Here is a 14,798-nt window from a genome sequence, read left to right on the forward strand (position 1 = left end):
TGTAATGAATCTAAAATATATGAAAGTCTAATGTTTATCAGTACATTACAGAAAATATTGAACTTTATCACAATATGCTAATTATATGAGAAGGATCTGTATACTTTTTTTTCAGTACTTTTGCCAGAATTTGGTATATATTGCAACCCAGTTTTGATCAACAGAGCAAATGGAAATGTTTGGGTATACTACTACTTTCAATTTCATACATTAATATTGAGTCTGCATTTTGAACAATATAGATAAGACATGTGCTCAACCATCAGCTCATCCTCATTATGATGCTGATGGAGCCTCAAATGTTATATTTTTCATCATAAAGCTGTGGTAGGAGCTGACAAGGTAGCTGCCTGACGATGTCTCCCGTGTTATTCTCCGTGCTCATTATCTCTCCAGTCCAGGCCTTTGCTTCTCTGCTTTCTCCTGCCGCCCATCTCCTCCCCAGTGTACCCGCCGCTTTGCATACGACTGATGTTTAAATGCTGCATTGTTAACTGACGTGGGGTAGCCCTTTGCTGACCCGGGAGGTATTTGCTTGTTTGATCATGGGGCAGCAGTTTTAATGTATCGAAGCAGCGCCCCGCTCCGTAAAGCCCCCAGTATAAGTGGAGATAGAGGGCGACGGCAGGACGAGGGAATCCATTGGTTTTTTGGCCCTGACGGTACAGAAGGAAGGTGATTTTTAGAATATCTGTTGGTCAGCAAGGCCAGAGGGGACGCTGCATGCTGACCCTGCACTTCCACTTATGCTGTGATGGTGGGTGTTGGTATTCCAAGGGGTATTTTTGTCAAAGACATAGAACAGGGCTGCCATTGATGAGCATTTACAGTATTTCTATCATAGTAGGGGGGTTTTCATTTGCGTTTGAATATTTAGTCTGAGCATTCGTTGTGGTTTTTTCCACTTATTGTTTAATCTCCTGCTATCAGTCCGCTAAAATGGACCTTTCACCGCACAATTTTTTATAAAGTCAATGTTTTCCATAGAAATGTAGGCATGCAGCCTTTTACTTTACTCCTTTATTTAACTTCTTGACCTTTGTTTTTCCACAAAAGTGGAAGAAAGTAACTGAAATGGCCAAGTGTCAATAAAAAAACCACCACCCCCTTTACATCTATGTCACCAGGCACAAGAATCCCACTTCGCCAGCCGATAACAACACAGCAAAAAAAGAAGTGTTGAGAAAGAGAGCAAAAACAATGACAAAAACAGTGTACAGGTTTGTGTTTACACCCTGGGACCTGTGTATCAAGACCCTGCTTGCGCTGAAGCTAACCAGGCTGTGGCCCCTCAAAAGAAAATATTGAACACCTATACAGCCTTCTAGCTTTTTCCTTACCCTTCTTTGCCCTTTTTCTCTCTCTCTGTCCTCGCCTTTCTCTTTGGTTCGTGTCTTATGGGATGTCTCTCAGAGCGGCAGTGACCATAGATACCGGGGTGGGGAAACAGTAAGAAAAACCCACTTCGTTCGACTTCATTGTTAATATTTGATGGACAGTTCCCCCATGAATTTCCCATAGCATTCCATAGTGGGCTTGTGATGTGCAGAATGTGTGGCTACAGAGGTAGATGATGCGAGGGACTTGATGCAGAGCTCGGGGTCAGCATTAGGACCAATGTGATTAGGAGAATTGACTAAGAAAAATATAAAAACATTTCTGTGTCCACATGCACAAAGTGTTATTTGTCAGTCTTGCATATGTCCCCATCGGTGGGTGTTTTAACAGTAAGAATGTTTGACACCCTTTTCTAAAATGCCTTGCCTTTTTTCAATTCCCTCCTTAACAATCACGTTAATATGCTTTAGCTGTCTTTCTATATCTACCGTAAGCAACATTGTTCCTCTTGAGATTTCACAACTGGATTCTGCAAATATGGATTGGCTCTTGCATTTCGAAAAAGTCCCAAAGCAGCACAGATGCCCCTTGACTTTTGAACTGCCGGTCACAGGGAAAGCAGAGGTGAAGCGGCAATCTGCATCTGTGGTGGTGCCCCGACGCCCACACTGCTGCTGAGAAAGAGAGAGAATGCCACATGAGTTTACCTCTGGTGGTGGACGGAAAAATACATGAAGTGATGGAGTATTCTTGGTCGATTAACTCAAGCTGTCATCGTCAGCCTTCAAAGTTCTTCATCTTCTCTTTTTGTTGCCTCCCTATCTTTTACCGTTTCGTTCCTCCTTTTTCCTTTATTTCGCCTCTTTTCTTTCTCTGAGTTTTTGCAGAAGGCTGACCTCGCATGGCTGCAGGCCCTGATTAGCAGGGGCTTCAGAGCCCAGAGACTATTGATCGGGCCTCCAGAGCACTAAGCAAATGTAGCTGGAGCAACAAGTCAATAACGCCGTTACTGCAACAGTGGTGGCTTCCCCCCCACACACAGTGCGAGCGGTGAGGCAGGCAATCATGAACAAATCAGTGTCACTCAAAGGTCTGGATGTGCAAACTAGTTGTTTTATCCGTCTCATTCTCTTTATAAAACCACGGCCTCTTTTCCATTTTAGATCTCTAAATCTGGCTTTTTGACCGGATTTTATGCATGGAAAAAAAAGCAGTTGCTTAAGTTTATTCCGAACCATTACCTAACTTCCTTTTCTCATCTCTCCCAGCTGGATCTCTCCCCTCTTCCCTCTCTCTCTTAGGCTCTCCCATCTTAGACACAGGGACTAGGGAGGCTAGTCTGCAAATTTAATGGAACAGCATGGATTATTTAGACTGACTAAAGCCTCCCTTGTAGTGTCAAATGGGGGGTTGTGGGATAACATTATACCCTTACATTTATCTCTCTCTCTCTCCCTGTCTCTCTCTCTATCCCTCGCTCTTCTTCTTCCCCTGCTTACCTGCTGGATTAAGTGTACCTGCTTTTCCGAACAAGGTGGACCACGCGTGTTCACATAATCCTTAATTGTTCTGTGTTATTTCACACCAGATTGTCAGACGCGTTCCGGCAGTCTCCGCACCTTTTCTGCTCAATGCTGGCTTGATGCAGACAAACACACACACGTACACGTGCCAAATTGGTCTTTTACACCAATGCACAGTATCGTCTGACACTTTGGTGACCTTTTAGCTCCTTTCATTGCAAGGGGCAGGAGTGGCTAAAACCCTTTTTGAACTGTCTCCTCTATCTATTTTTTATTTTTTTCTGGACTATTTTTTTACTTTTTTAACATATTTATTACTCCTCCTCTATGGAGGTACTACTATTTATTCACTAGGCTAAGCAAAGATTGTTTTTATCTGCCATATGTCGAGTACGGGCTGATGCTGTGTGTGTGTGTGTGTGTGTGTGTGTGTATGCGTGTGTGTGTTTGTATATTGTATGTACTGTTGTACCCTGATGCTCCTCCACATATGAAGTTCCTAACGGAAGAATAAAGTTCTTTGAATTTGAATTGAATTGAATTGTGGCCTGGCGGTCACGAGGTCAAGCTCAAGAAATGGTTTCCTCTCTCGCTCACCTTGTGGCCTTGACATGATATCCCAGCTTGGTTGGTCTGCCTGCCTTCTACCCACACTGACCTGCAAACGTGACCTTTGATACCAACAGACAAAACTAGCTTTAGTCGCTGTCCCAGATTTCTGTTTGAAACCAAATAATAACTTCAGATGGAGGTCAGCCTTTCACTTTTCTTCTCTTTATGCTGTCAGATCCTTGATGACAATACTTAAAGCTGGGATGGAGGATTTGGGGAGAAAATGGCAGTTGGGATAGAGATTCAAATTCAAATACCTCAACCGCTCCACTTGTTCTCTTTGGTCCCTCCCCTATGGTCCCTCCCTGACACGCTCTACACCAACAAAGTCGTACCAAAGTGAATGGACAGTCCCAACAGCCAATAAGAACAGAACATCGGAGCCTCGCTCTGATTGGTCAAAGTGTACAGCTCATGTTAACTTTGACCAATCAGAAATCATATACCCCAGCTTTAAGCATTAAATCCATCTAGTCCCTTCACTATCTTCTTAAAGAATATGGCCAACACAAGGACATTGAGACACCCGTACCATATGGTCTGCTCGGTCACCTTGGTGTTTGAAATGACCTTATTTTGACCCAACAAAGAATTACATTTTCCAGAGAGGAGACATTGTGTTGTTGCTTTGTGAACTGGCTAAATGTCCATGAAAGAGCACCATGTTTACCATCTTTAAATTCACTTTGATTTTGTGTAGGCGGCTATTGTCAAATTGTCTAAAATCAAACATTCTGCTCATGTGTAATGGATCGGTAAATCGTTTTTTTTTCTTTTGTGCACAGAAAATGAAATCGAGCAGAGATGCACACTTTTGACAGAGCCCGGTGATGTTAACAAAGTTTTATAGAAAGTAATCGTAGTGTATAGGAAAATGTTTGCAGGCGAAAAACAGTGCTGTGATTTGGCCGGTGCAGGCTCTTTGTGCATTTGTATAAGAAGTGGGTCAGCTTGTGTGGGTGTTTGTACTTGTATGTTCCGTGTGTGTGTGTAGATGTGTTTGTGTGCATGCTGGTGGGCAATGTTGCAACATCTTCTCTATCTGGAGAGACGCACAGGATGCAGAACTCAAACCACACGGGACTTGAGGCAAATATTTGGAGAGTTGATTTAAAATGGCAAACAAACACCACGCGGAGGAGCTTCCTCACCAGTTAATAAAAAAGACTCAGACATAAACACTAATATCCTCACCGCTTCTTTGTCGTGGAATCCCTAAACAGATGTCTTTTCTGGGCCCCAAAGAGTTTAAAGCATTTATCTGATGAATGGTTTTGTTTTGTTTTCTAGCGTAAAACCCAGTGTTAAGGCACCTCACAAAATGAAACTGTCGAGACAAGTCCTTGTGAAGATAAGGCGCACTTTGATTATAACTTGTATATAAAAAATGTAGTCTAGTAACTAAGGGAGACGAGGCAGGATAAGGAAAGAGATGTCCTGTCTTTTCCCATTTATCACCCTTTTTTAAATTATGTTTAAAACAATTCCAAAACTGCTACTATTTCTACATTGCGCTGTCCAAGTATTTCATCAGTAAACTTGTAGGAGTCAGGTCCATTTTCACAACAGTAGAGTTGGTGTTCAGTGTCAGACTGTGGATTTATTACTCACTGCTTCCCCCCTGACACAAACGCTAACAGAATAACATCTTTTCATGGTATAGTAACAACTATAAAAACACACTTTTGAACAGTTCTCTTAAAAAACCAAGCTGTGGGATAATTAGATTGAGAAACATTGTGTGATGATGCCTAAGCAGCCCCTTTGCTCCCAATCTATGTCACTATGTTAACAAAGCATGCGTATGCCTTTAACCATTGCCTCAGGTTTCTTAAGCTCCCTAGGCTCCCTAGCTCCACTTCTCCTGTTTTTTTTTCTTGTCTTCCTTGTTTCCTTTACTTTCTTTGGTGATAGTGTGCACGAATGATTAATGCTCTCTAATGAGATTTAGATCCTGAACAAACAATACAAATTTATGTACATGGTAGTTTTGGACGCCTACAGCTCTTAGTGGCTAATGTTACGGCCAATGTTTTCACCAGGACAAGTAATCAGATCTGCAGCTGGCCCACGGCCCTCGCAATGAATGTATACAAGGGGGGATTTTTGTGTTTTGGGAAATCTAAGCCGAAATGGTAAAGGAATGTCATGTTATCCGGGTGTAGGCACATTGCATCTAGGGTATTCTCTAATCATCAAGCCAAGTTTTAGTGGAATAAAGGCCTCATAATATTAAACAAAATATTAAAAGCCCTATCTTTATACTTTTCTTTATACAATTGATACAATTACAAAGTTTGCTATGACACCTATAGTGACAGCCGGCTGATTATAAGGGGTATTCTTTCTAAGTCAGCTATTCAAATAATATCATTTCCATAACTCTCTTTTTTTCCATTTTGCATTAAGTTTACAGATGCTGAGGTGATTACAGCATCCGTAAACTAAGGTTGTGTATATATATATGAGTATAAATATGGGCTGTTGACATTGCTCTGTAGACTACTGTATAAACTGGGGAAAAGGATAAAGAGCAAACACAGTAAAAAAACAAAAAAACACACCCTTCCCATCAACCAAAAAAAAGTTTGTGAATATTCCAGACACAGTTGCAATGTATTCCGTCTTTCTCTTTCTCCTTCACCCACTCTGTCTATATTCCCTTCCTATCTCCATCTCCTCCTTTTCTCTCTCTCTCTCTCCATTTTCACAGCTTTTTGAATGTCTCACATATACTCTTGCATATAAACACTCTCCACCCACGATGAATTTCCTCCTACTTTCTACCTCCCTCTCTCCATCCCTCCTCTCAGTCCCTCCTTGCAACAGTTTTCCAGGAGAGAACTGCGTCCCAGTCTATAGACTTCTGTTGCTGCTCCTGGCCAGGGTTGTTATAAAAAATGGATGAACTTGTAGAGCCCGGGTGCTGTTCTCCTGCATGAAGTTGGTAGAAAGAGAAGGGGTAAAGTGAAAGACAGAGACAGACAGAGAGAGAGAAAAATCAGGCCGACATGAAATACCATGTTCAGACCACGTCCTCCAAATAAAAATCTGTCTATCTTTTATGTCGGGTTTCTCTGGTGTGAGAAAAATAATTTTTCTGTCAATACAGGAGAAAAAAGAAAAATGTCTTTTCTTTATGGATCAATAATCTCAACACAATATATCAAGGCACTAGTTATATTACAAGATTTTTTTATATATATTAGAAGAAGTTTTATATTTTATATGTTAGAATATAAAGAAAGGTACACGTCAATGTCAATTCAAATGCAAGCCTGTTGTTATACCCCAGTGCTACAGACATTGCGGTTGTAAACAAACCCTTTAACTCCATCAAAATGTGTCAATAACCAAAATTTACTACAGTTATTATCAATCTGTAACTCGAGTACTAGAGTGATGGAAGATTCCATTCTTGTGTTTTGTTATTTGGGGATAAAATGGACCTTGTCCCTTTACATTTAGATCACAGATTATGAATGTGTAAAAACTATATTTATTTACATTATCACATTATTGTATATGTAGTTACCAACAAACTATTTATGTATACTGTATAGTGAGCGTGTGAGTGTTAAGGTGTGGAGAAGTTCTTAAATATTGTTTTTCTTTGGGGAATTACATGATGTTGGGGCCTTCTTTCAATAATTACAGTAAACAGCTCTCAATTAAAGACCTGCTGTGTGTGTGTGTGTGTGTGTGTGTGTGTGTGTGTGTGTGTGTGTGTGTGTGTGTGTGTGTGTGTGTGTGTGTGTGTGTGTGCGTGCGTGCGTGCGTGCGTGCGTGCGTGCGTGCGTGCGTGCGTGCGTGCGTGCGTGCGTGCGTGCGTGCGTGCGTGCGTGCGTGCGTGCGTGCGTGCGTGCGTGCGTGCGTGCGTGCGTGCGTGCGTGCGTGCGTGCGTGCGTGCGTGCGTGCGAGAAATCATTTACCTTGAACACCCCCTTGAGGACAATAGGCAGAGCATACGTGGCAGGATCAGATCTCTCCAACAAACAGGTCAAGTCATTATCTCTGCAAAGCAACATGAACCTGATCTGATTGTTCTGGATCCTTCTGCATCCATTCGTCCCCGATTCTTTCACTGAGTGATTGAAGCGTCACACGTTTCTCCCCTTTCTTCACTCAAACTGGATTGATAAGAAGGCCTTACTCCACCTTTTGTGTGTGTGTGTGTGTGTGTGTGTGTGTGTGTGTGTGTGTGTGTGTGTGTGTGTGTGTGTGTGTGTGTGTGTGTGTGTGTGTGTGTGTGTGTGTGTGTGTGTGTGTGTGTGTGTGTGTGTGTGTGTGTGTGTGTGTGTGTGTGTGTGTGTGTGTGTGTGTGCGCGCGCCCCAGACCAGTGTGTGTAGGCGTGCGTCTACCATGAAACTTACATTTGTTTGTGATAAAAGGTTGATGCATTAGTTAGGAGTTACCCCCACCAGCGTTTCACCTCCATGTCCATCACTCAAACCATTTGTGAAGACATTGATCCTTCCCTCCCAATCTCCCCCTGCCCCTCTCCCATGCTGTATATTCCCAGGGTTTGAAGGGAGGAGAGCCAGAATGGCTCAGACAGCCATTGATTTTTTTATTGTATTGGTCTACTAGTGGAAAGAGGAGGGATGGGGGAGGGCCTGAGAGATGCAACTCTTGCTAAGTTTGTTCCTAGTGGAGACGGTGTTTCCAGGTGGGTTGGGCCTATCTGCTTATGTTTTGGTATCTGTCTGTCTGTCTGTCTGTCTGTCTGTGTGTGTGTGTGTGTGTGTTAGCGTGTGTGCATGTGCATGTCCAGCCATCTCTGAGGGCGATCAAAAGCTGTGTGTGTCTGTCTGTGTTCATGTGTGTCAGCGTGTTGTGTGTGCCCACCCTTGTGTGTTTTGTGTTGGCACACACAGATGTGTGTGTGTGTGTGTGTGTCATTGAAGGGACTGGGGAATCTGGGGCACTGATGGAGCTGGCACCAGGGACCTAGACCCCAACACACACACACACACACACACACACACACACACACACACACACACACACACACACACACACACACACAGCTGAGGTGTATCCCGGTGCTCATTAGAGCTGGTAATAAGGCTGTGCTGCTGGAAGAGGGGAGGGGGGGAACAGGGAGAGGAAAGGAGGGAGGGTATGAGGGTGGGAAGGGAGAAAAAAAGGGAAAAAAACTGGAGATTTTAAATTTTAATAACACTGGTACGATTTTGTAAATCTTTCCTGACAGAAAAGTCCTCATTATTTTCATCTGTCTCAGAGGAGCCTCTCCTCCAGCTCTGCCTCCCCGGGTAAACGGACTTCTCTCTCTCTCCCTACCTCCTTTTCTCTCTCTCCCTCTTTCTTCCCACCTCTCTATTTCTGTCGCTCCATTCTCTTTCTCTCTTGTTTTTCACTCTCAGCTGCTTTATTGTCCATTTCCGTCCTTCCTGCTTGCTTTATTTTTCCTTCTCCTTTGCACTCATCATTTTTGACTCTCTCTCTCTCGTTCTCTCTCCATCTCTAACATTAGCGCTGTATATCTGTGTATTCCCGTCTAGTAAGGTGTTATCTGACTGGCTGCCTGCGACTAAGGAACATCAGGGGCCAATAGAAAGACTAGTATTATGTTCTGTTATAGGCTGGCATCTCAGTTACAATTACTGATGGTCTATGAATGTTTTTTGTTTTGAGATGGGGGGGGGGGGTGCAGAAAAAATACTTGGGGTTCCTAGTAGCATAGTAGAGGGCAGGGTAAAGGTAAGCCTTACTCAAACTTGGTGTCTGTGTGTATAAGTGTAGCGGTGTGTATATGTGGGTCAGCATGTATGTCTGCACACTTGTATGGTCGCTGTGTGCATCACTCACACATTTCTAAACCTTCCCCCTCTACGCGCGGACACACACACACACACACACACACACACACACACACACACACACACACACACACACACACACACACAGCTCCCCCCACCACCTCTATGTCAAATGTCAAAGCTGGAGGATGGATCCGGTTTGATAAGTTCTGTTCTGTCTGGCCACGTGTCAGGACGGGATCAACCATACGGCAGAGGAAAACCATGTTCCTCACTCTCCTACCTCCCAATTTTGGGGATTTTTTTTTAGGAAGGTTTGAGGGTTGGTTGTTCTATATTTGCGGGGTCAATTTTATTTAAGCTGCATCTGTAGCCTGAGGAATTTAAAGAAGAGGATACTGAAATGACTTGTCTGGGTGTAGATGCTCATTTGTCTAGTGAGCTCATAGAAAAGTGCTTTGCCGGAGAGACAAAACAATGCCCCACATTAAATCTACAAGTGAAAGTGTGTAGATGAGTTGTCCAGAGGATTATGAAAATGATCTGCCCCCTGGGAGTTTTTTTCTTTCCCCTTTTTATAGACACCATTTGTAATGCATGACCGAATGGAAAGAGATTCACTTGAGAGATTCTAACTTTACTATTTGTCAGGGGTTTCTTTTGTCCAACAAGTATTGATTTGTGTAACTTTGTTCTGTTGTGATTTTTAATAGAGAAAAAAGAACAATCTCCTGCCCCCAGACGATATTGTAACATAAGTGGTGACTTTACCAGCCTTCTCTCCTCTGTGGTGGTTAAAGGAGAGTGATGACATTAATATCGTCGCTCCTCAAGCTGTCAGAGGAAAAGACTGTGGCTCTTTACTGCGTCACACTTGTATTTTTATAGATGGATTTTAACATTGCTCCAGTGAATTATGACCATACACCCTCCTTCACTATACATGTAAATCTTCTGTGTGTGTGTGTGTGTGTGTGTGTGTGTGTGTGTGTGTGTGTGTGTGTGTGTGTGTGTGTGTGTGTGTGTGTGTGTGTGTGTGTGTGTGTGTGTGTGTGTGTGTGTGTGTGTGTGTGTGTGTGTGTGTGTGTGTGTGTGTGTGTGTGTGTGTGTGTGTGTGTGTGTGTGTGTGTGTGTAGGTGTGTGTGTGTGTAGGTGTGTGTGTGTGTAGGTGTGTGTGTGCGTAGCGTCCTCTGGTCAAAGTGACCCTGTTGAAGCAAGTATTATTTTTTCTTGAAATATCTTGTCTCATGAGGCGACGTTCTTGAATCGCAGCACTGTCAGATTCCTTACAGCTTTGAACATGTAAGTGTTTGAAGTTAGTCCGCCTTGTTTTTCTACTAAATCAGACTTCTACTTAATAAAGGCAATTTTTTACTGAATTGACCCCCCCCCCTCACCTCTTCCCTTAGCAGTTGGGCTCCTAAGCTAACTTCCTGTTAGTTCTTCAACCCCCCTCCCCCCAAGCCTTGAGTCATCCTCCCCTCTTATCCCCAGCTGAAAAACAAACAACACAAAGCGATCTGGATTCTCCCAACACACTTACACATGCAGAGAGACACAAACACACACTCACACACACACACACACACACACACACACAAGCTCCTCCTCTGGGGTATTTGGCTTGGATAAATAATCATTCTAAATAATGAATGTCAATTAATAGGGGGAGACGTGGCCTTGCTAAGCATGCTCTGATTAGTGTTTCAGTGGGATCTCCTCCCCAGCTGGCTTCAGCCAATCATTTCAGCCTCATCAAAACACCAGGATCAGGCTTGCATATTATAGCATCCCCAAACACTGCTCCGGCTCTTAAACATAGACGTGTGCGCGTATGAAATAGGCAGTATTACTTTTGTTTATTTGCTATTAATATTTTTGTGTGTCTGTGTGTTATGCTGAATGCATTGCTAAAAAGATATCCTGTACTCACTAGATATAAAAATATACAATAACAGTTATGCTACTGTTGCATAAGATATGGTTTACTATATACATAATGACACTTTTGTGATAAAATATGCATTTATTCAAGGATAAACTGTCTACTTATAAAAGCAGTGCTACTTACAAACAGTAGTTGTAATGAGCTCTCTCTGGTGTTATCCAGTCAGAGCATTAGAGTACGTAGGCCGAAATACAAAGCGACCCTTAAAAAAGACATTGATTGTTTTGTTAAAAAATGATTGGCTACAGTTTTGTAGGAGCTTATAACGGCATCCTTTGCCACTGATACAATGCCATGGGTATAAACATGTCTTTTGGAGTGGCTGTGTGGGTGAAGGTTGTGCAAAGTAAAAAAAAAGACGCTTTGCTGCAAAAAGAAAAGAAAAAAACGTACACAAAGGGAATACAAAGGCGTAAGCGTTAAGGCACTACTATACTCCCATATGCGGCACCTTTAACACCTTTCGTGCTTTCTTCCGTGGCCGTGAGTTTTAGACTAAGTGGCTAGTGGAAGGCTTTATGGCAGGGTCCTGAGCCGGTGCACTGGAGGAGGAGGCTGGGAGCTCGACCGGTGCGACGGGCTCAGACTTGGGCCTTAGAGGGTAGCAGGGTGACTGAGCATCCAGCCCTGCCCTCCTCCTACCCCCTCCCCAGTGATAAATGGCCCCAGCATGGGCTATTCATCTCCTGCTTAGAGAAGTGGACAGTGCGCCCCCTCCATGACACCTCCTCGGCCTCTCCGCCGCCCCCCCTCCACATGTCAGCAAATGTGATAATTCTCTCATTTGTCAGGAGCAGCGAAGGGGTTCCCAGTGGGTGTGTGTTTGTTCAGCGATGGTGCGGGTGGTGATACAAACTCCGCAGAATTTTTGGGGAACAGGAGACGAGTTGCTCGCACTCTTGATGCGAACACCAACGCAACAGCAGCACCCACTCCCTCTCTTTCTCTTTTTCTCTTCCTCTCTCTCTTTCTATAGCCATCCGTTCCCAGCTTTGTGTTTTTTCGGTTCCAAGCCCCCCCTCTTGTCAAGTTTACCTGGGAGAATTAAAATGTGCAAAAAGAGCGAGTCGTTTTTATGGCAAATTCCATCAGTAATTCAGTGATTTTTATTACCTCCAGGAAACTATTGAGCCACTTTTTCCACTTTATTGTGCAAATAAAGTTTTTAGAGCCTGTGTGTGTGTGTGTGTGTGTGTGTGTGTGTGTGTGTGTGTGTGTGTGTGTGTGTGTGTGTGTGTGTGTGTGTGTGCATGTTTTTGTGTGTCTTGCTTGTTTATAAGTGTATTGCTCTACTGAGTATGTGTACACACATCAGTATGACATTTTTACAGAGCCTAAAATGTGTGTACATCAGAAATAATTTGTCATACATTTTAGACCGGAGCTTTGGACACAAGTGTTGCAGTCTTGGAACGTGTGTGTGTGTGTGTGTGTGTGTGTGTGTGTGTGTGTGTGTGTGTGTGTTTCTTATAAAGGTCCCATTCCAGTGATTGTATACCAGTAAATACTGTGTATGCAGACCTCATGGTAGCTATTAAACATGATAAGGCCCCAGACAGTCTAAGGCTGGTCATTTAGTTTACACATACACAAATGACTGTTTTTCTGCATTTTATTTTCCTCTTAAGACACAATATGACTTCTGTGAACCTTGCCTGATCTCTCTGTCTGTCTCCATCTCTCTCTCTCTCTACACAGGATAATCCAGAATCGTGTCCTGGTCTTCGTCCTCGGAGCCATCATCCTCCTCACCATAATCCTGGCAATCTATTTCAATGTGCGAAGCCACTGATCTCCCCTCGACACGCACACACACACACACACACACACACACACACACACACACACACTCCCCCCCGTCCCCCCCAACGACACAAATACAAACACACACGCCCGTGATTAATAGCGACAAAAGCGTTGTTCTGCTGTAATTAGGACAAATGGTCCCCATGAATCACTGTTTCCAAAGCCTGACAGGGAGCTTTTTTTCCATCTCTTTTCCTCCCGTTTGCTGTTTCTTTCACTCTTTCTTGCCCCTTTTCTACCTTTTTTGTTTTTCCTACTTTGCACTTCTCTTTCTTTCTTCTTTTTCGCCTCTGAGTTTAGTCCCTTTCTCTGTCAGGCTCCCTCTCTCTTGCAGTACATCTCCACTGTCGAGGAAAGGGGGAGTGTTTTTAAGATAGTTCATATGTTTCATGGTGTTGAGTCTGACGGCGAGAAAGAGACTCAAAGAGGGTTTTTGTGCGGTCGCGCATGTGCATGAAAATGACGGTCATGGATTGTGGGGCCCACGATATGTTAGTTATTAACACGAAACAGAAGACATGAGTAATGACATATGTATAGGCTCCTGTAACTTCAGCACATCACAAATGATTCAGCTGTCATTAATGTAGCCCCCCACGCAGCACAGAGGAGGACAGAGCCTTTTCAAATAACATACACTGTTCACAAAATTATTTGAACATTTCAACAGAATTTGGAGATTTTTTTTTTAAATTAAATAAAATCTACTCCTTTTACTTTTGTAACTTTTTAGTACAAAAGGCAACTGACCCTAACCCTCCCCTCGCACATACGCTACATAGATACAGTACATAGGAAAAGTGTATTCATACTTACTTAGGTACAATTCCCCCTGCACCCACCCAAAATACACATTTCCACGACACACTCCAATGGACATTTTAACGTAAATATCATTATGTAAAATTATAGACATTAGACTGTACTAACATTACATTCTACATCATGTATAGTGTTTTTTTCTCTCAATACAAGTGATTCTGTAGCTATTTATTTATAAATTCATAGATGAGTTTTCAATTCAAGTTTCTGTGCTAGAACTGTACATTGTATTACATTTAAAAAGGTGTTCACGACTAACATATAGCAACATGTTTTTATTTTGATTTGGGCTGCTCAGTGATTGGACGGCACACCAGGACCAACTGAAATGTGTGGCTTTTAAGTTTAGTGTCTTAAAGGTTGTTTTTTCTTTCTTTCTTCTGTTCTGATAAATGGATCGGACTTGTTTTAGAACTTGTACGTTTTGTTCATTCTTTTTTTCTTGTCAAATCCTAAAGATTGTGATGCAGACTTTGTCTCTTGTGTGTTATTCATATGCTGAGTGGTGGTGTGTTACATTATTTTGACTGAAAAGAAATTGTGTGTGAGTTTGCTACTGTTTTAATTCTTCTGATGGGGAGGAAAACCATTCTTCAGGGATTCCTGGAACTTCTCAAATGTAGGTGCATATTTAGACACATTTTTAGAAGTTGGGATCTTTGTAGGAAATGCTGGGTAGAGACAGACGACAGACAAACACAAACACACACACACACACACACAAACACAAAGGGGTTGTGGAGTATGTGTGTGTCTGCTGTGTTCAGTGTGGCGCTTCCCGGTGAGGACATTTGCTATTCTGTTTCAGGGCCGTGGTCTTCAGTTTTCTAAAAGATGCTGCGGGTCGCCGGGGTGATGAGCCCCCTAAAATCCCCTCCTAGCGACCACCATTCTCACAAGGCCCTCTCTAGCCGCAGCGCTGCCGCCTGCTTCAAAGGCTCAAATTAATGGCAGACAAAATAGTA

At 43.0% G+C, this 14,798-nt stretch overlaps 1 protein-coding gene across 2 annotated transcripts in view; it reads left to right on the forward strand.

The window, feature by feature from the left end:
* vti1a (vesicle transport through interaction with t-SNAREs 1A) overlaps window positions 1-14,291 on the forward strand; it is a 115,837-nt gene extending 101,546 nt beyond the window's left edge. Inside the window, exon 8 of one of the 2 annotated variants that reach the window (XM_080048686.1) lies at window positions 12,904-14,291. In XM_080048686.1, the coding sequence (XP_079904812.1) occupies window positions 12,904-12,997 (94 nt within the window). In that variant the 3' untranslated portion in view covers window positions 12,998-14,291. The remainder of the gene's footprint in view (window positions 1-12,903) is intronic. The other variant, XM_080048687.1, reaches the window with a different exon arrangement.
* The last annotated feature ends 507 nt before the right edge of the window (window positions 14,292-14,798 follow it).

Source organism: Ammodytes marinus (assembly GCF_949987685.1).
Source record: "Ammodytes marinus genome assembly, chromosome: 20".
In the NCBI taxonomy this organism is placed as follows: domain Eukaryota; kingdom Metazoa; phylum Chordata; class Actinopteri; order Uranoscopiformes; family Ammodytidae; genus Ammodytes; species Ammodytes marinus.